The sequence below is a fragment of the Hypomesus transpacificus genome, chromosome 23 (assembly GCF_021917145.1).
Source record: "Hypomesus transpacificus isolate Combined female chromosome 23, fHypTra1, whole genome shotgun sequence".
NCBI lineage: Eukaryota > Metazoa > Chordata > Actinopteri > Osmeriformes > Osmeridae > Hypomesus > Hypomesus transpacificus.
The window spans coordinates 9350133-9372386 of record NC_061082.1 but is presented as its reverse complement, the minus strand read 5'-3'; the positions used below and the strand labels follow the sequence as shown (position 1 = coordinate 9372386).

The following is a 22254-nucleotide window of genomic DNA, read 5'->3' as shown; positions in this document are numbered from 1 at the left end:
AAAAAAAACACCATTAAACAGTCCAGAAAAAAAAACTTTCCCATGTCTCACTGCCAACGTTTTTCAATCAGTCAAAAAAACACTACACAAATATAGCTGCAAGCAGCGATGCGGGTTCCTCCGCAAAATGGCAAAATATTATAAATATTTACATTGGAGAAGGTCAAGAGTAGGACAACGAGAGCAAAACCACTTCATGTAGGGCCAACTACAATAGGCTGAATGGGGATTTGAACTCATGAGCATAAGGTTACAAGATAGCCTCTCTATCCTATCTGCTACACACCAACTGTTGAGAATGTATGAGTAGAAAGGGCCTAGTATTGGCTTTGGTCAGCTTTGGGACAAAGGTTAAAGGGGCAATTGACTGCAAAACCGATTTTACCTTGTCATTGTTGAAAAACGACAGTTCGGAGGGTAAACTGAACATACCGTGAATATCAAAGTCCATTGACACCTTTTTCCTATTCAAATCTCAAAAAGAAAAAATTTGGCTGTAAAACGCTAGCTTTTCAACAAAGCCACCGGTCCTACGTAGGACCGGTGATCGCCCTCTTATTGGCTCTGGTCTGTATCTTTGTCACGCCCCAGAATTTACATTCAGACCAGCCCGAGGTAGCGTCTATCTCCGATACTAGTTTAGCTGCGCGCTGCTCTGTGTAGGCTACTTATAAGGAATTACAAAGAACAACGTTTTGAATTATAACAAGGATATTGAAAATGGACCACGGTCGTAAATGCTGTGTTCCAGGCTGTACAGGGAAGGCTAACACTCACAGTCTTCCCAAGGAGCCAAACATTCAACAGGCATGGCTGCTGTTGTCTATGAGAAGATCCCCGCGAAGTTCGACACTCAATCATTCATTTGCTCTGAACATTTCACCCAAGACAGTTTTGACAACCTTGGACAATTTCAAGCAGGATATGCTAGGAAGCTGAACCTGGAAAGAGGTGCTGTTCCAACCGTATGCTCATTGCAACCGCAAGCTCTAAGGACAGTATGATGTTGTGCTAACAGTTATTAGCAATGCTAACGTTTCCTGTATATAGCATACCAGGTAGAATGCTAAATACGTTTCTACACACATCAAATGACTCTAGCTAGACTAGCTGTAGTCGGCATTAGAAGGGAAGCTTCCGAAAAATAGCCAGAAAACGAACTGCAGTCTGGCTTATTGCTAACGCCTGTCTAGATAATCTATTTGAAAGAACTGGAGAAAGGCAGGTTCTAGATACAGGATACGTTAGCATTGCTAGTAACTGTTACTAGTAACACCTAGACTGAAGGCATGTAAACAAGTTTAGCTTGCTAGTTAACGCAAGAGCATAGGTAGAATGTGTGATCATTTAGCCTAGTTTATTGGCAATGGGGCTAACGTTGATTCATGTTCCTGACTGTGTTTCATTCAAATAAATAACCTGTGTAATGAAAATCTACAATTCACGATGCATGTTTGTCCAGATCTTTGTCATGTTATTTTACAGCAAGATATCTAGAGCTAGCCTAGCTAGCTAACTGAAGCCGAGTAGAATCACGATATGGTTTGGTTGCTAAGCTGTAGCCTAACGTTCTACCCACCTAAGTCAATCCAGTTTGCTTCAACAACAGAAGTGGAAACAAGTAATAGTCAATCTGTTGAAAACAGTGTTGTGTAGACACAATAGATTTATTTGCGCGTTTTTATTTCAAGTCTCCAACTTCGGTGTTTCAGCGAGTGCTGCTGTTGGCCGTGTTGCGTTTTTGCTCCCAGCTTCACTCGTTGATAACAAACCAATCAGCGCGCAGCTGATCTAAATATTAATGAGCATACCATAAAAGGAGAAAAGCTATTGTTTTTTCCCGGGAACATTTCAGAGGATCTGTCAGAGGGCATAGAACAGCACCCGGGCCATTTTCAACCCAACCAATGTTACATACCCTATTCGGAGACCTTAAGGAACAGTGTGAAATGTGACCCAGTCAATTGCCCCTTTAAGAAACGGTTTACATTTCAAAGTGGAATTGCATGAAATTGTGCATGGTATTTCATAATGACGTCATCCTGTTTAACTAAACAGATACTCATATTCTAAAAGACTGCTGCTGGATTCAAACCTACAACCTAATACTTTGCTGGTCACTGTCCCAGTCCATTGAGCTATTCTCAGTGTTGAATATTGTCATGTTCAGTTACTGTATAAAAAAGTAAGCTGTTTCTTCTGTGGTAAGAGTTGTTAGATTCAGCCAAAGTTTAAACTACTCAAATTCAATCATATATTGACATATCAAGGTGAAATTATTTATGGTACTACAGAGTGATGTAATCTTGAACCCAATAAGGTTTGAAAACCATCAGTCAAAATTATTTGATTTATTAACACAAAGATATTGAGGCAATGTGGACATTTACATAAATACACTTCTTTCAGCCATTTTGTATAGCATTTCTTATTCAATTTGACCCTTTTTAAAAACATGTATTCTACAGATCCAGAACAAATTTCAAGTCGATTGGATCTATGCTTCATGAGGAGAAGGGTTTTGAAGGTTGTACCAAATTTGGACAGTACAAGAAAATTCATAAGTCTGACAATATGGGTCCTTGAGGCTTTTTTGTTCCCCATGAGAAATAAGGCATGTATAAACATTTTCAGGCATTTGAGTAATGGGGCTCTGGGGAAATCATGTAGACTTTGGGCGTGTTTTATAGCGTCACCTATGGGCGCACATGGGCCACTAGCCGTCTGGGAGTAATGATTGACCTGTTGTATCAGTGGGCCAAATTTGAAAAAATCGGGTCCAGGACTTTTTTAGCTATTGGGCCATTAAGCAGAGAAATATAATAACAAAAAAAATAGGTTTCCTCCTACCGGAGGAATCCTAATAAGCCAATGGTTGACAGAACATTTGTATGTGTGTGTATTCTCCATTGTATTGTCATTAGGTGTAGGGCAGTAAAGTCTTTCAAGCATGAAGGTAGTTGCAGTAAACTGACTGGCAGATGGGTCAGGGGGTCCTTCTACTTTCCTCCCCTCGGCATTGAGTTCTAATGGGAGGAGATAAGAGGTTAGGTATGAAGGTGCTTGGTTTTAACCTCAACGTGTTTTCTTGGATCCATTGGTTGTTTTTACACTACAGGAGTTTGGCTTGAGGGAGGAAGGGGGATGGAGTCTTCAGTATAAAAATTTGATTCCCCCCCACAATTTGTTTTACCTCTTCTACAGAGCAACATTTGAACAACTTTCTTTTTAAGAACATTTATGATTTTCACAGTTTTGGGTAAATGCTGTAGTCTACTATTCTGAACTGGAACTCTGAATCTGAGAGTAAATTTTACTTCAGCATTAGTCAGGAACTGTGCTCGGTAGACCATTGGACACGAATATGCTTTGAATTTGTGTCATGAAAGACAACATACTTTGGTCAGTTTCATTGTTCAAAATTGGGAGAAAGGAAACACATGCACGTAGAAGTGTAAAATAAACACGGCCAGGTGCTTCAGGAAGCATCTTTTGAAGTGAAGTACAGAACCAGAATCAGGTTTTTGTTGTCGTTTTTGTTAGTTTTGCTATTTTTATGTGCCCTTTGGTCTGAGCTACTTCCTGTAGATCCAACATGTCGCTGGGGAGAATGACTCAGTGTGAGCCAGTCTCTCATGGATAAAGTCAGAATGAGCTTTTCTCAAACAACCTGTACACTGTACTGTACTGTCAAACCAGACAAGGTGAAATTGTGTTTTTATTTGTGTGGTTCGTTGATAAAAAAAAAAAAAAACATTTGTACCAGCAAACTTCCGATAAGACCTGCAGCTGTACATGCAGCTTTACAACAGAAAAGTTGTTTCTCCAGATCTTTTGACCCAGAATGCGATCCTCAGCATTTTCAACCTAGCTTATATCCATAGCAGTCTTGTAGGGATCTCAGTGTAGTTCTTTTGTTTTAGAACAGGCCAGTTTGCCTGCTGTTCATGCTGTCCTTAAATTCTGACACTGGGGAGTCAAGTGGCTGAGCGGTTAGGGAATCGGGCTATTAATCAGAAGGTTGCCGGTTAGATTCCTGACCATGCAAAATGAAGTTTAGTCCTTGGGCAAGGCACTTCACCCTACTTGCCTCGGGGGAATGTCCTTGTACCTACTGTAAGTCGCTCTGGATAAGAGCGTCTGCTAAATTACTAAATGTAATGTAAATTTAAATTCCATATGATCCTGTTCCCCTGAAGTAATTATTCTGAATGGCAGTAAGACTCGCATGAGCAAAGAAAAGTCCCTTTACCATTCCCTTAATGCAATATCATAATAAGGTAATGACAGTTTATGGTTCATGGATTGTTTGTTTGACCCTGTATGTGAATTAGAGAAGGGAAAAAGCAGTGTCTCTAACTCTACAGCTCAGACTAGCTTTTAGCATTTATCCATCTACAGTAATCATGCTCTCATGACAGTATGTAAACACTTTATAGCTGCTTTCAAAACTCCCTTTCCTCAGTTCTCAAGCTACAGCTGTTTTTAGAAGTATGTGAAAACAATAGGATTAAAGAGTAGGCTGGACTTTAAAAGCCCTGCTGCGGAGAGAGTGCAGGGGTTGAGGGAGGGGGTGGGGAGGGCATACAGAGGTGATGATAGCTAGAATACATTTTCCCACCCGCTCAAAAACTTCCTCAAGGAAGCCGGACACGTAGACCTGGAAGCTAACTTGTGTGTTTGTGTTGTGCTTGTCTTCCTGTCTAAGGGCGGGCGAGGAGGAGCAGGCACAATCTAAGAAAGGCCTGAAGAAACAACAGAAGGAAGCGGAGAAAGCGGCCAAGAAGGCTGAGAAACAGGCCAAGCTGGTGAGTGGGTCTGGAAGCTGGGGAACAGGACACACTGGTGAGGGAGGCTGGAGGTTGGGGAAAAGGCCACATTGGTGAATGGGTCTGGAGACTGGGGAACAGGCCCCACTGGTGAGTGGGTCTGGGTGTCCGGCAGGCCGCACTACCCAGGTCCCAGCTGGTGGTGTGACATGCTGCGGTGCGGGACGCCATCTGGGGGCGGGCCTGGGGGGAATGTGGATATCCATTGTTTCAGGATTCCTGTCCTTGTTGCTTGGTTTTTGTCCACCCAAACAGTTATTTTTCTGTTAAAAAGGCTGTATGACGATAGCTGTAGTCCGTGAGTGGGGTGCATGAGCTCACTATTGTGTCTTGAATAATCAGAAGTATTTTGCCTCATGACCCACTTACACCAAGCAGGCCATTCAGCTCAGATAGTATGCTTCATTATTATAGTCCAGATGAATGTAACCTTGCCAGTCTCAAACTAATAAAAGGAGGGCCCAAAGCATCATTAGTGACCCTTACCATCCCAACAAAAGACTGTTCCAGTCTGGCAAACTGTACCGCAGTATCAAAGCCTGGACCAAGAGGCTCCAAGACGCCTTCTGAGCGTTTTCTGTCTAATCATCCATCTTGATTAATTTATCTTATTTTACCATCTAATTTTTGCTCCAGCTGATGTCTGGAAAATACAGTTTAAGAAATGTAGATATATATATATATTTTTTTTCTTTACCTAATTTGTAGTGTACCAGTACAACTGGATTTAACAATAAACTTGATTGTTTTATTGATAACACGCAAAGCAGCCCAGTCCTTCATTAGACCGAACCATGTAGTCTCTCCCTGAACTACTCCCATAGACATCCTATTTCATACCTATTTGCTGTGGAAATGAAAGGGTTACGATTTCGACTCTAACTGGATGCGGTTATTCGCCCCAAGGCTACCAAGATGTCTGTCATGGATGTGTGGAATGAGTGTGTTTGTGTCTCATTCAGGGGCGTCCCTACTCATCCCAGGACGGCTGATAAACATGACATATTGTCAAACGTGATAAACATGTCAGTCGTCTCCAGTTATGACTAATTCTGCCTGCCGTTGTTGGCATAGATTTACATGACATATTCAAATAACCTGTATTGAATGGAAAGTACTGTACAGTTCTGGGGCTATAGCCACAACACTGCTGTGTGTCTTGGGTAGGGTTTAGGATTGTGAAGTAGCCTAGTATTGTACAGTTCTGGGTTTATGTCTTGGGGTGATTCTAACTACAACACTGCTCTGTCTTGTTTTCAGGCTGAGCAGCAAACTACAGAAGAGGATGTAAGTAAGCTGTGGTTTTATGATCTATTCTCTGCATGTCCCGTTTACGTAGAGATACTGGCTCTTTCTCACTATCCCACCCACCGGTTTGTATGCAAATATACTGCTGTTTTCCCCCCTTCCTAGAGTTTTAGTTTTACAGTTCTCTGTTAGTGAGTGATAAAGGTCAGTTCATTGAAGTAACCGATTTTGTACCGCAATAGGGAAAATGGGTCTGCTTACTGCACTGATAAAGAAAAATGTAGAAAGAATTGTATTCAACAATGCTCGTGTATGAATGTCTGTGATAACAGTTTGACTGTCTTGTTTCCTCAGGACTTTGCTAAAGACCGCTATGGCGTCCCTCCCATGGTCCAGTCCCAACAGAAACTGGGTCAGTAGGCGACTCTGCCTTTTAGAAACACAAACAGAGGATAGCAACCTTTTTATAGTATGTAGTTATCTAATTACCCACCATGGTGAATATTCCTGTATTGTAAGAGTGTGTAATTACACTGTGGTGGTTCTCACAGGGTATTGTCAGGCCACAATTTCACACAGTCCCACATTTAAAGGAGTCTCCCATAACTAAACAACACTTTAGCTTTAGCCGTGGTCCTCACTTCATCATGTACACCGTGTGACAGCAGAACGGCTCCAGAACAACTAGGCTAGCACAGTGAGCTAGCCTACTAGCTAGCTTGTTGTTTAGCAGCATCCGATCAGGCCTTGATAGCGGAGATAAGAGGTGACTAATATAGCCTGCGCTAACTCCTCTCTATCAGATGCACATAAGAGGCGGTGGAGACGTCCATCTGTCTGGCTGCACTTTCTGCTTGGATGGAAGAGAACAAAATAGCTGTCTCCCCCACCTGCATGCACCCCCACCCACTGCCCCACTTCAATGCAGGGCCAGGGGAGGTAGAGGGTGGAGAGGGGTGCTTTCATGTGGCTGAGGCAGGCAGGTCCAGGCCTTAAAAGCCTTTTTTGCTTTATCGTCTAACCAGAAGCCCTTAATGAGGTGAACTATGCCTCAAAGTGACACAGGTGAAACTGGAGTGCATTTGTCACAAGGCTGGGAGAAAGGTCTATTCACCGGGCAGCGCATACATATTGATTACCACTGTTCCCCTTGTAATATGAGAGATGGAGCCTCAAAAGTGTGTGTGTGTGTGTAGGTGTGTAGATGGCAAAGCATCAGCAGTGAAAGGTCACGTTTGTGTTTGTTTGTGTAGATGTTAGATATTTGCTTGTGTATGTGCACATACGGATGTGCACGTGAACACACTTAGCAGAAGGTATGGTGGAAGTGGGACTCCAGGCTTTGAAATTAAGGCCTGAAAGTGACTGTTCTTTTGTGTGTGTGTGTTTGTGTTTGCGTGAGCCAGACAGGGCATTGGTGCGCATCCAGGACCTGACGCCTGAAATGGCTGACCAGTTGATCTGGCTGCGTGCCAGAATCCACACCAGCAGAGCTAAAGGTGAGACGATCTCTCCTGTTCCTTTGTCCAGCTCCCCATCACTCACCCCCCACCCCCCTGGTTTACTGGGAAACCTTCCCCCTCCACCATCACTCCCAGGGCAGATGAGATGTGTCTGAGCCCAGCCCACTGTCCTTCAGGCCATTCCTATGGAGAGGGGAATGCCAGAACGCCATTTGTCAGTTTTTGTCTCCCCTCAGTTTGGTAAATAACAAAAGGTTGCAACCACTGAAGGAGTTGTGTAAAATCTGGAGAAATCATGGAAAAGCCAGCAAACTGCAGTCTTATTTGTAAGTGAGGGATAAAGTAGGGGATGGAATAGGGGAGGATGATGGTGGTTGGGGATGTGAGTGCGTGTGTGTGTGTGTGTGTTTCTTTCAGCATTTATAGCTCAGCTCAGGTGTCACCCAGAATCCTGCTAGTCAGTTTTTTTTCAAGTCAAACAAGTCCGTTCAACACTCCATTACATTGTTACACAGTCTAGCCTGGTATAATGACTACACATACTCCATGATGAGGAACCTCAACATGGCTCGTGAGTGGGAGTGTGTTTGACGCCACTTCTCATCTGAGTGCTGTGAACCTGTTGAGCCCTGCCCTGCCACCAGTCCTCCTACTACAACTGCTCACCAGACACATAGGCAGCAACAGCTAACAATATCAACATGAATTACAAAAACCCTGTGCTATCATGGACAATATGATGGAAGCTTCCTTCCAGGGTGACTTTTAAACAAGTGTCCTATTCCTCCTCTCCTCTTTTTATCCGTTGGCGAGGGCAGTGTAGGATGTCCTTGAGAGCAGAATAACATCCTGGTTTACAGTCTCTGTTTGTCTGATTGCTGCAGTTCCTTCACCCTCCTTCCCCCATCACCACTTTTAGGAGGGAAACTACATCAAAGCACTTGGGTGGTCTCTAGCTCAGATGCTGACCAGGTGACAGAATACATTTGGTTATAGAGTCTCAAGGTGTGTGGTTAGAAATACCTCAGTCAAAAGGAGGTTGCTTCACATACAATTTACAGCTACCTGGATGAGAGGAGGAATTAAACACCCTCTTTAAGGGGATTCTATTTACCTGACGTGTGAATAGAATGATCGACAGGACGATGGTTCCTATTGTGAAACGTCACAGAAGTCATGTTGGTGTGTTTTTTTAACAACCCAGACGTAACAATTGTTGTTTATGTTGTTTCAGGGAAGCAGTGTTTCTTGGTTCTGCGTCAGCAGCAGTTCAACATTCAGGCGCTGGTCGCCGTGGGAGATCGTGCCAGCAAGCAGATGGTCAAGTTTGCCGCCAAGTGAGTACAAGTGCAGCTTTTCCTGTCAACCGCGGGCAAGGCGAACAATGGTGGGAACGGTCCAGACCCAATGCGTTCGATCCTTTTTCACACATTTTGGTGAGGGAAATTGTTAATTTTTCATCTCAACAAAAGCAGTGTGTTTTTTTGGGGGTGTTTTTAATGGGTATGTTCCTGTTAGGGTTGCACAGGACTGAAGATCACAGCAGACAGGCATACTTAAAGGTTATTCTGTCATTTATCATTAAGAGGTCATAGCCAAGTCCATTATTGAAAGTATTATGAGGGAATTACAACAGATATCCACCCACTTAGGAATGCTTAATCACCACGTGCCAAGCATTCAAGATATTTTATAATGTTTGTTTGTTGTTAATATTGCGTGAACTGAATCAAATTATTGTCCAAATACACTACTTATAAATTGACTGTCTGATATTTGGGAATTATTTATTTTCATTTATTTTAAAAAAGAATTGTTTGGCAAATCATATCTTGATGCTTTGATTACAATAGCCTGATATCCTATTGAGTTCTTAGCTGGAACTCAACTAGTACAGCTACTAGTACAGATGAGTATAGACGGGATGAGGATAGCCATTAACACTGGAGAGGTATTGATTCAAGAAAAGCACAGACGTGATAGGCCAGTGTAACAGGAAGTTGACCCAAAGCAGAGGTCTGACTGCTCGTCTGAGGATGGTCCAAGGTCAGTGTCATCCATCTTGACCTCTGTGATCAGGCCCTCTGACCTCTGAAGAGCAGTTTGACCTCAATGTGTTTCCTCCCAGGGTTGCCTCATGTCTGTGTTCTAGAGATGAGGGCTGTTGGTTCATCTGCCTAATTATACACGGTGTTGTACTGAATACATTCCTGAACCCTCCCAGCAAAGACAGAACCCCACCTAAACCATGTGGATAATCATGCAAGCTATAAGCTACATTTTTTAACTCACATCAGACTTGTTGTATGATCAAGAAAGTTGGCAGTTTCTCCGCCCAACAACAGTGACTCAGCACTCTTTCACAATGCCCGGTGGTTTGAAATGGCAGTTGGTTGTATTGCATTTATTACACTCGGCAACGGACACATTTTATCTGAGGATAGTGTTGTCATATAAAGTTTTCAGATGGGTGTGTCATCATGTTGAGGCTTCACCACACAGAGATATTAACTTCCATCATGCTTGAAACATCCTGCTTTCTGTAAAACCCATATGAAAGCCCTTTAACTCCAGTATGACCAGCAAGCCTTTCTTAATCATCGGGAGGCCTACGCTTGTGTTCTTGTGTTTACCATGTGTGAAAGCTGAGTCCTGACACCCCTAGCTGGTCTTCACTTCCTCATGTGAGGCTGGACTCAGGCCAGTGGCAGCATTGTTGTGGAAGACTGCATGTTGGCTGGTATTTCTCTCCAGCGTGTGGGAGTCTGCCCTCAGTGATGGCCGTTCGCTCTCCAGTCCTAGTCTCGTCCTTCAACATATGCTCCACAACATGGTGAACACAACCTTAACCTCCACAACCTTAACCCCAGAGCTGAAGAGGATATTAATGGGAGGATTTATTTGTGTTGCTGATCTCACCCTTGCCGGCAGCTTTCCCAGCAGCTGTCTGGGGACTGAGACTTCAGCCCCCCCCCCTCTCTCTCATTACAGCTTGTTAATGAGAGAAGGTGAAGGATTACAGCAGGGGGGCTCCATCTGCCCAGGGCGAGGCTTGGTGAAAGTTGGTTTTGTTGTTTTTAGGCCTGGGGATGGTATGACAGTAGTGTAGCCTGACTGTGCCAACCCTCCAGGAATAGATCTATCCTTTATTTAAATTTTTTTACAATTAGTGTATGGGTTACATGTAGGGCTCCCGGCAGCGACAACTTATTGTCTCTTTCGACTTCCAGGTCACAACCTGGGAAGGATGGAGGGGGGAGGGCGGCGGTATCTCAAGCATGCTCAAAGACGCAGAGGCCCGTTCATAGCCCAATTCACCGTTTACATGCATGCGATGTCCGAAATATCAACCAACTCGGACCGAGTTATCTCGGGGTGTCGATCGGATCGTAGTCGGACCACAATTATTCGAACAAAGGTGTTTACAAGAAAGGGATGATTCTATTTCAGTCCAAATAAGCCAGTAATTCGAATCCATGTAACCACGGTGAGTGTTCCAGCCAACATTTAAACATGAGGGACTACAGACTGTTTAGTTCTGCAACAGTTGGTTCCTCCTAAAACACTGCATTGAGGTAATATGATCTGTTGTTTTCTTTCAATGTTGTTGTAATCAGCTGATTGAATCAGAATAAAAGAGGAATCATGTTTTGGTCATGCAGAGAGGAGATGGCAATAATGCAGGTTTCACAGAATCTTCAAGTCGTATGACAAATGAAGCTGCCATTTCAGTGTCAGGTTTGGTATTTTGCTGAGATTTGAAAGATGCTCTTGTCTATGTGGTTAGCAACTATGCCAGTTACTTCCCCTGCTGTAAGTATGTTTTGTGTAAACATCAATCAGGTTTTTAATGGAAACTTCAACAGTTCTCAGTTGCATCTCCCACACCCATGTCAGGTGTGTTTGTGTGTGTGTGGTTTTGAATGTCACACAAATCTCCTTTCCTCTCTTCGGTTTCCTTTTCTTATCCCCTCTCTTTTTCTCCTCTACTCTCCTTATTTGTCTTCTGCTTCCTCTTTCCTGCCCTTTCTCTCCTCTTCCCTCTTTCCTCCTCCTCTCCATCTCCAGCATCAATAAGGAGAGCATTGTAGACGTGGAAGCCCTGGTGAAGAAGGTGGATCAGAAGATTGAGAGCTGCTCTCAACAGGATGTGGAGCTCTTTGTTGAGAGGGTAGGCCTCAGGTTACAATCATAGCTCTACATTAGAGGGGTAGGTCTTATGTTCTAGATCTAGATGGGCTTTTACAATCGGTTTCATTACAACACAACAATATTATCCCCCTAATGAAAGTTAGACCGTTGTCAGCAAAGTACTGTCTGTGTTTGGATATTGGTACTTTCCGTACAGCTAACAGTTGAGCTGTGGAAAGTACGGTAGGTGTGTTAATCTAACAGCTTGTTTGATCTCTCACACTTTTCCTTCCTTTCTCTGTTCTCTCCTCTGCTCCTTTCTGTTTCTTCACTCATTTATTCTCACTTCTTCCTCTGTCTGTCTGTGCCTCTCCCTCCCTCCTTCACACACACCTGTCCTTGCTCTCTGTCAGATTTTCGTGATCAGCCAGGCGGAGCCCCGTCTACCCCTGCAGCTGGATGATGCTGTCAGGCCTGACGGAGAGGGGGATGAGGTGAGAACGAGTACTTGCGGTGGATGAGTGCATTATGGCCCCTTCAGTCCTCCCGGGGGGCCTGTCTGACACCTGATAGTTTCTTCCTTCATTCATCATAATTCTGTCAAATTTGTGTCCATGTGGGTCCAGAGAGAGCCTGCTAGGCAGTGTGTCCAGGTCATCCCTCTCCAGTTGGCTCCAGAGACAGTTGAAAACTGTGTTTATACTGATCGGTTATCCCTGAAGCTAGCCAGCCCAGGAGGTCTCTGTCCGGCTTGCTGACTGGTTAGCACACAGTCGGTCAGTTCAAGCAGGATGTCTGTCCGTCTCTCTGGGCTGCAGCTGTGTGTGTCCGTGTGTGTGTCTGTCCGTCCACAATGAGGCCCTGTGGCAGGATACGGAAGCTGTTCTCAGGCTATCAGATAGGGCTGTCCCCACTCAGTCGACTAGTCGATTGTTTGGTCGATATGCTTCTGCCGGTGTTACCGTTTTACCTTTCGTTAATCTGAGTTTTGTTTTTTTGCATATGGCACATAAGCACAATTGTAGCTGTTAGCCTAAACTCTACCATACTTTGTCTACAATTGGTGTTATTAATCCTTTAGGCAAAATGGCAAAGAAATCTGTGGTATGGACCCATACAAAGTACATCGTGACTCAAAAAATTTAGAATGCACTCTGCCAACAACGGTTTTCTTTCGGCGCCCATATTATCAAATGGGACCGAAATGGATGCGAAGCGCCACAATTGCCTGCGATTGCCTGCGATCTGCAGCGATCGTTTCGGCATCTTGTCGATTTGACTGTGTCAGGCCAGTGCCAATAAAGAAAATTAACCAGTGGGCGGCTGTCAGTTCTCTATGGGCTGGCCCGACCCCAAAAAAATAACCAATGGGCCGGCCCGACCAAAAAAAAAGCCTATAAATCATATTGGCGATTCGGCCCAAAAGTGCGTCGGCCCACCGGGCAAATGCCCAGTAGGCCTATACCAGATGGCCATTCCAGCCCTGGACATAGCCTACCGAGAGAGAACCCCCAAGTCGATTTATAAAATCAGCGAGAAATTCAAGGAGATGGACGACATCAAATTAATTCTCGAAGTTGAAAAGCACAGGGAGTTGTATGACCCCCCAGCAACAATTTTACAAGGACAACGTAGGTTAGATAAGGATCAATGCTGGGATATAGCCAATGTACGGTGTTCATTTTAGGACATTCTCAGATCACAGACTCAAGTGTCAGACTCAAACTAAACGCCGTCAGAAAAACCTCAGGAAAAACGTTCTCAAACCAAACACAGTCATTCTCAGACAAAAGGCTCTCAGACAAAACGCTCTCAAACCAAACACCGTAATTCTCAGACAAAACACCCTCAAACTAAATGCCGTCAGAAAAAAAGAGCTGGATGAGGGAGCTGTTGACTAGCTTTCTGAATTAGCTTAAGTAGTAGCTTTTAAAGGTCACATGATAAGCTGTTTTCTGGATGCTTTTATATAAGCCTTAGTGGTTCCCTGTTACTGTATCTGAAGTATTTTCCCGAAATTGAGCCTTGGTGCGTAATTACAGCCACTACGAGCAGACCTTCAATGAGCTTTCCTCAAAACGTGCTGTTTCTGTGTCTGTAGCTTTAAATGCTAATGAGGAGGAGAGGGGGCAGCAACATGCGCTAATGTTTACAACGGAAATTTGTATTTCTGGATCAAAATAATTAAGTTGTTAAATTCGGCATACAAATAATTCAGATATTATATATTCAACAGAAAAATATTTCAGTTTTATGAAATTCGACATACAAATATTTCAGATCTTTCACATTCAAATTCATATACTTTTGTCAGCTTTCTAGCTCCATATGTTCCAGGCTGTACAGGGAATGCTGACAGTCATAGTCTTCCCAGGGAACCAAACACTCGGCAGGCATGGCTGATGTTTTTCTATCAGAAGATCCCTGTGAAGTTCGACACTCATTTATTCATTTGCTCAAACCATTTCACCACAGTTTTGAATGAAAACCTTGGACAATTTAAAGAAAGATTTGCTAAACCGCTGTTGCTAAAAAGAGGTGCTGTTCCAACCGTATGCTCATCACAAACGCAAGCTGTAAGTAAGATTTTGTCGCTACATTAACAGTTAGCCTATTAGCAATGCTAACATCTCCTGCATCTAGCATAGGTAGAATGCTGTTTCTAAACACATCAACATAAGCCTACATTACTTAGCAAATTACTCTAGCTAGACTAGCTGTAGTCGGCATTAGAAGGAAAGCTTCCGAATAAATTGCCAGATAAAGAATAGCATTCTAGCCTATTTCTAACGCCTGTCTAGATTTATTTGAAAGAACTGGAGAAAGGCAGGTGATAGATACAGGATACGTTAGCATTGCTAATAACTGTTACCGACTAAATCATACTACAGCTTGCGGTTGATGAACATGAGGTCGGAACGCACCTTTTTTCAGCAACAGCTTCATAGCAAATCCTGCTTGACATTGTCCCAGGTCGCGCAAATGTGTCGAGGGTCGAACTGCACGGGAAGGTACACTACGGTATAGACAAACATCAGCCATGATGTCCGTCTAGTCAATGTTAGCTAGACTCTAGCTCATCTGCTTTTTATTAATGCTGATTTGCAAGAAATGCTAGATAGTGAAAACATCTAGACTGTTGGCATGTAACTTAGCTTGCTGACGCCAAGAGCATAGGTAAGGTAGAATGTGTGATGATTTAGCCTAGTGTATTGGCAATGGGACTAATGTTATTTCATGTTCCTGACTGTGTTTAATTCAAAGAAATAACCTGTGTTGTCATATAAATCTACAATTCAAGATGCATGTTTGTCCAGATCTATTTTTCAGCAAGATAGCTAGCTAGAGTTTACTGAAGCTGAGTTGAATCACAATAGTTTGTTTGCTATTAAGCTGTAGTGCTAACGTTACCCACCTAAGGCAATCCTGTTTGCTTCGACAACAGAAGTGGAAACAACTAAATGACTAAATGTAACTAACATAATCATTTGAAATGATATCTAGTGAATCTGTTGAAAAGAGTGTCGTGTAGACAATAGATTTATTTGTACGTTTTCATTTCAAGTCTCCACCTTCGTTGTTTCAGTGAGTGCTGTGGCCGTGTTGCGTCTTTGTTCCGCAGCTTCACTCGTGTAAACCAACCAATCAGCGCGCAGCTGATCTATATATTCATGAGCATACCATGGCTGTGTTTGAAATCTTAGATAGCTGTCTTAATCCTTGATCTCTTTCTAGACAGGTGTCTGACGAGACAGGTCCTTTCGGGGGAAGGTATCTCCAAAACCGTTGATTTCTATAAAGATAGGATGTACGTCATTGCACTGCATGTACTTATGTACTCGCAGTAGCGCGCTCTGTCAGACGGCAGTCAATTGCATTGAGTTTATTGTGACACAAGTTTATTGTCACAGTAAGTCAAGTTAAACTGTATTTAAACTTGTGTTAAATATAGGCTCAATAGCTCATAACATTTGTGTTTGTATTTCACTCATTTGATAGGATTATGATTAGTGCTGTCAGTTAAACGCGTTAACGGCGTTAACGCAAACCCAAATTAACGGCGTAAAATTTTTTATCGCGCAATTAACGCTCTTTTTGACTTAGCAAACTTTGTAGTTTTTTTCACATTCTGTTGCAACAACCACTGACGTTAGAAAAACTACAATACCACACCGGATCTAGCTACACCGGAAACAAAACAACAGGCACGCCACACACACTTGTTTGGGCTTGCGAGCCGGCTAAAGAGTTGTAGCAGAGCCCGTTTACGGATATTAGACATTCTCTGGTAGTAGGCTAACGTTACGTTTTGAGTTGATTGCTAGCGCCAGATGCCGAAATGGATGCCAATAAGATTCTGAATGGAAAGTTTAATTTTAAAATGTTGCCAAATGGTTCCATTGACAAGACCAAAGGGATCAGTGTGTTCTGTCGTTGTGAACTGAGCTATCATCGCAGCACGTCGTGGAGTCTAAAATACAATTTTGATGGCCAAGCACACAGCTGATGCGAATTCTCCGCCCGCTCATCAAAGCAAGGCGATTGCACTGTTGTTTTCAATAAAAAAAAAACAATTTGCACGAAGCAATCCCAACCACTTTTCCATGTCGATAAGAGCATTGAAATTTGAAAGAATGGATGAAAAATAAATCAAGGGACATTTAGAATAGATAAAAATGTGCGATTAATTGCGAGTTAACTGTCATTAATGCAATTAATCGCCATTAAATATTTTAATCGTTTGACAGCTCTAATTATAATAAAACGCAGCAACTAGCTAGTGTCTGCACGGGGATGATGTGACAAATTAGGAGTTTCATCAATTAAAATAAGTACATTTTAAGTACATTTTAATTCAGATGCTGATTTACAAGAACCGTCAAGAAATGAATTGTATAAAAGCAATGGCGGTCAAAGGATTCTGTTAAATTTGTTGCTCATGGTAACCCCGCGCACAGAGTTATGGGTAATACCTGCCACCCTTGAGACAGCAAGGCAGCTCATATGCTCTCTTGAAAAATGACCGTTATGTGACGTATTTCAAAGTATCTTATTAAAGCGGAAGAGAAGGTTTAAGACATTTCGAACAGGCCTTGCTCTCTTAATGGGAAGGAAGGAGGCATTTTAAGACATTTCAAACAGAGCCCATAAAAGGTGAAAACCTAACGTTTTTTTCCCGGGAAAATTTCACTGGATGTATAAGGGGGCATAGAACAGCACCCGGGGCATTTTCAGCTCAACCAATGTTACATACCCTATTCGGAGACCTTAAGGAACAGTGTGAAATACCCCCAAAACCCAGTCAATCACCCCTTTAAGGAGAGCCTTGCCACTCCCTATTAAGCTCCATTGTACCGAATTTGGCTGCAGTTCCACCAGAGTTCCACTGGGGATGATCATGAGCGAGTGCATGTTGAATGGGAGTCTATGGAGCTAAACGGCTACATTTGTCTCTTTCGTCTGATTGCTGTTGAGAAATCTCAGATTTGATTGTAGTTTTTGCATGTTCAACATGGATTATAGGTCGAAAGTTGAATGAACGAGTACTTATGTCCTTTTGATTTCTTACAGGGTGAGTCATTGTTGCCCATAACACGCTAGCATTCTGCTAATGAAGGCTGATTGGTTAGTGAAGGACTAATACGACCAGAGCTCCCGCTTGATGGCATCCGAAGCGGAATCAGAATGTCAGACCATTTGCAACAACATAAGCAAGCCAAAACTCTTTATAGCATGTGTATTGACACAGGGCTGCCAACTTTTGAAAAAGCCTTGGAGTGAGATTTGGTATTTGGTCGCCCCCAAAATAGTTTAATTGAGCTTTATGTTAAACAAACGCTATAAACCCTAGACGTTTTTCAATTGGTAAAACCTTGTCTAGTGATGCCATCACTCCGGCCCTTCTCCCATCCATCCTCGTTGACACGTATCGTTACGGTAGGGCCCCCCGGCCCAGCTATCGGTAGCTGGGCCGAGAACTTTTTGAGAGAACTTTTTGGAAAAGACGGGCTATGGACCCAACCAACTCTATTTGGGAGGGGTGAACTCCCTCACATGGTACAACCCATGCAGAGGCTGCGGTGTCAGAATGCGGAACATATGTAGCCTACTTTAAGAGATGATAATACTAACGTGACAAATGTCAACAACAAAAAATCCTCAACCGGCCCAAAAGTGAAGCAGCCCACCGGCCCATAAGGGAAGCGGCCCACCGGGAATTCTCCCGATTCCCCACCCCGGCCCTGTTTACAACGTTAACAGTTACAACGAAAAATAGTTCCGTTGTCAACGTCAACTGAGCTATTATACCCCCTTTCCAACAGAGCCGGGCTGGTTCTGGGCTGGTGCTTATGCGGTTCGGTGCTATTTCTAATCTAAGTCCCAGCTCGATTTTCCACCAGCTGAGAGCCAGAGTAGGGCTACTACGTCATACGCCTCCGTTGTCGTAGCAACGCAGCATGAAATGTTGGCTATACAAACGTATACTGCACTTCGTAGACGTGCATTTTCAGCTATTCGTGGTCGCTATGAAGAGAGGTTACGTTCAAGAAGAACAGTAGGCTAATTATCTTGAACGTTTTGGCTAGCTAAACGTAGCAGCTCATATGGACTATACCTGTAAACAAACCAAAACATACATGATTTCACCTTTACAGATCATATTATGGCTGAGGGCAAGGTGGAGGTCACATGTTGTGTGGACATACCCCCGATCACGCTATTGGTGGGACACAGTTGTGCCGGATTTCACCCCTGCACAGTTTGTTCAAAACTTTCGCGTGTCCTGGGAGTCTTTTGAATACATTTGCGATCAGGTCAGGCATTCTCATGGGCAGATTGAATACAAATTACCGTCTCGCTGTTCCTCTAAGAACGTGTAGCAATTGCTCTCTGGAAGCTGGCCACCGGCTGCGAATATAGGTCCATCAGCCACGTTTTTGGTGTTGGTATAAGCACAGTGTTCAATTGTGTCGAGGATTTCTGCGACTCTGTCATAAATGTCCTGCTTCCTCGACACATCGCTACTCCGTATGCTGCCAAGCTCATTGAAATGGCCACGTTCTTCCATAACCGCTAGAAAATACCACAGTGTGTTGACGCAATAGACGGAAGCCACATCCCTTTTTTGCACCTGAGGAATATCCCTGAGACTATTTTAACAGGAAAGGGTGGCACTCGATCGTCTTACAACGAGTTGTGGATGGGAAAGGCCTGTTTTGAGATGTGTGTGTGGGCTATGCAGGGAGTGCGCATGATGCTCGAGTGCTAAGGCAGTCCCATCTATGGGAGCTACTAAATGATGGGGAATTACTGGGAAAGAACAAAATGGCCATCTCTGGCATTAACGTTAGACACTATTTAATTGGTGACCCGGCTTACCCCATGCAGAACTGGCTTATGAAGCCCTTCTCCGACACTGGCAAACTGTCAGCAGAGCAACACACGTGCAACTAGAGACTGAGCAGTGCGTGCTCAGTTGTAAAGATGGCTTTTGGGAGACTAAAGGGGCGATGGAGATGTCTCCTCAAAAGAAATGACTGCAAGTTGGAGCTGAGCAAGACAATGACCTTGAGCTGCTGTGTTCTTCATAATATTTGTGAAGAGCATGGTGACAATTTCATTGAGGAGCATGACAGGCAGTTCAACATTCAGCCTCCAGGTCAGGCATTGCCTGAGCATGGTGAGCTGGAAGGGGCAGACATTAGGGCAGCCATAATGAGCTACAGAAGAGATGAATAAATGTTTGTACTGCATAGATAACTCAATTGCGTCCCCTACAGTCTCCTCCCTTAACTGTGTTCTGTTCTGTTTACCTGATAAAAGCTGCACATCTCATCAATTCAAATTTGAGTTGTTATTCACATATTTAAAACTGAAGAACAAGAATAAATGGATAATTAATTATATTTGTATTAATAAATTGTTAAATATAAAAACAAGAATAAATAGATGTATAATTTTATTTTAAATTCATAAATAGTTAGATACAACAATGCATATTTCATTTATTGGCTTGGGACTCCATCCCCGTCACCATGCGCCCCATAAGACCCAGCAGAGTGCCCGTATCTGCCTCCATTTTCTGCATCATCTCCCTGCTGAAATCTAAAAATCTTGTGTCCGCCTTCTCCATATAGAGGGTTTTCACGAACGTCACATTCTGGGTAGTAACCCGGATGCGTGGCCATCTTGGAGGCACTCAATTTAAACAACTCAACGGAGTACAACGAAAATAACGTAAATTCTACACTCTTTGGTACAACTGTAGCCATGTCTAAACGACCGAAAAGGTCACAAAAACATGTCCAAGATAATAACATGTAAGCTTATCTTATCTTATGAAATTAACTCAGATAGTGTACAGTGTACATAGCAAACTGGGGTCTATTAAGTATTGCAATGATATCATACAGTTATGGTTAGGTTGATTTAAGACGCTATTGCATTACTTACTTTGGCCTTCACAACACAACGGTCGTTGAGGACTTGGTAGCCTACTGCATCTCCCTCTCCCATCCACACACTATCTGATTGTAGGCCTCCAAACCTTTGTAAGCTTTAAGGTCTTTGGTATATGGGCTCGGCGAGAAAACCAGGTAGTTCATGATATCTGGATATCCAACAGAAGGCAGAATCACAGGGTCATCACAGATCCAAGAAGAGGGAGCTAGTTAACTGGTAGGGATCTGCACCGCCAATAAATCCAATTTTCTCAACATATTGACGGTTTTCTTGCGGTCCAAGGCCTTCCCTGTATGCCTTTGGATCTTGGACACGTTTTGGTGACCTTTTCGGTCGTTTAGACATGGCTACAGTTGTACCAAAGAGTGTACAATTTACGTTATTTTCGTTGTACTCCGTTGAGTTGTTTACATCGAGTGCCTCCAAGATGGCCGCGCATCCGGGTTACTGCCCAGAATGTGACGTCCATGAAAACCCTCTATAGCATGGGCGTAGATTTAGGGAGGGACGCTAGGTACTTGTCCCCACCAACATTTGAAAATGACAAAATTGTCCCCACCAATATTTTTGTGAACTCCTTTGTTATGCAATTTGGATCGATTCCGAAAAAATATTTTGCACAATATATTTGCAAAACGCATTTCCTATTATTGTCCGTCGCCCAGAAAAGAGAAAAGGGTTAACCAATGCGCCCTAGAGCCTGCGACACAAGATTGTCATTTAATTGGCTGAAGTGGCAGTCAGAAACACTCCGTGAATCTTGACTTGCAGAAAGAGAGCTGTCAGTAGTCTGACACGGTGAACTACTAAATACGCCAGGAAATAATAAAGCCTCATATTAGTATTTTGTTTGGTCTCTGCATTGATATTTTGGACCCTTTTTTGCTTTGTAGATAGGAAATGTCACCCAAAAATAAGAGATGTAGCCTATCAGAAGTTTTTTCACCACCCAGAGAGTAAGTAGCTAGCAAGGTCGTTGTTAGTTAGCTAGTAGGAAAACTACCTACACAGTGCAAACCTGCTAGCCTTACAACGCCACCCATTGTTAGAGTAGTAGAGCATGTAACTTTTGCTTGTATTAAATCTATCCCAAGCGTCTGCAATCTTTAGACCAGTGTGTTAGCAGCAACTGGTCTTGTCGAAGCCAGAAGGATAAAGCTAATCTACCCACGTAAAGGGACCGTGCTAGTTTAGCCTAGTAGCCTACCAGCAGGCTAGCAACTCAAAAGTGATATTAACTGGTAATAAATAGGCCTATATGATCCCTTGGATAGTAATATCCCTATAATCTCGACCAATGTCAGCAGTCAACTAAGCATGGTTAGTGTCTGTATTAAATTGATGAATTACTGTGCAGGAAAAACGGCACCCTAAAGCTACAAATGTAGAGCAGGTTGGTGATGAATCAGCATCAGGGGTTCAGGTGAGAAGTTGAATTGTCCACTTTGGTAAATATTGCATTAAATTGCTGTTTTTTTAAGGGATGTTTAGACAATGTTACCCATGAATGTTATCATTCACACTTATACTTGTAGGTAGTAAAACGGTATAAATATAAATCATTATTTCATTGCTTTGAAGTCCAGTACAGATGATGTAGGCCTAGTACAGCTCCATAAAACCCTTTTTTTGGGGGAGGGGGGGGGGGGGGGGGGAGCTTCAGTGTCCCTACCAAAGCTGAGACCAAACCTACGCCCTTGGCATATAGTCAATCAAGTCCTCGTTTGTAAGCTTTCTTTTTCCTGTTCACAAGGATGGCGGGTGGGGGTGTAGCCCAGGCGGAGAGACTTGATGTAGTCGGGTGCAGTCCCGTTCACCACTCAGAAGGTCAGTACCAGGGTCTTGAATCTGATACGGGCCGTGATGGGTAGGGCTGTCACGATGATTACTTTTTCTTGATGCAATATATTGCATCAAAATTAATTGAGATAAACGATACGATTGCATGCACACACGTCAATTGTAATTTTCAGTCCATTTTATGCCACTGATTACATAATATCCCCCCGCCCCCCCAAGTTGAGTTTTCACGACTGTTCGCGCTATGTTGCTTCACTCCATCATCCCTTATTGTTTACAACATTAACAGGGCTACTTGGTTGGCGTTGTCTTTTCAGCTT

General features: G+C 43.2%; 1 protein-coding gene across 1 annotated transcript in view; it reads left to right on the top strand.

Moving 5' to 3' along the window:
* dars1 (aspartyl-tRNA synthetase 1) overlaps positions 1-22254 on the top strand; it is a 62969-nt gene that overhangs the window by 26375 nt on the left and 14340 nt on the right. The window contains exons 2-8 of the mRNA XM_047046746.1: positions 4709-4808; positions 6090-6116; positions 6432-6489; positions 7484-7576; positions 8775-8877; positions 11609-11711; positions 12085-12165. Coding sequence (XP_046902702.1) covers positions 4709-4808; positions 6090-6116; positions 6432-6489; positions 7484-7576; positions 8775-8877; positions 11609-11711; positions 12085-12165 — 565 coding nt within the window. The remainder of the gene's footprint in view (positions 1-4708; positions 4809-6089; positions 6117-6431; positions 6490-7483; positions 7577-8774; positions 8878-11608; positions 11712-12084; positions 12166-22254) is intronic.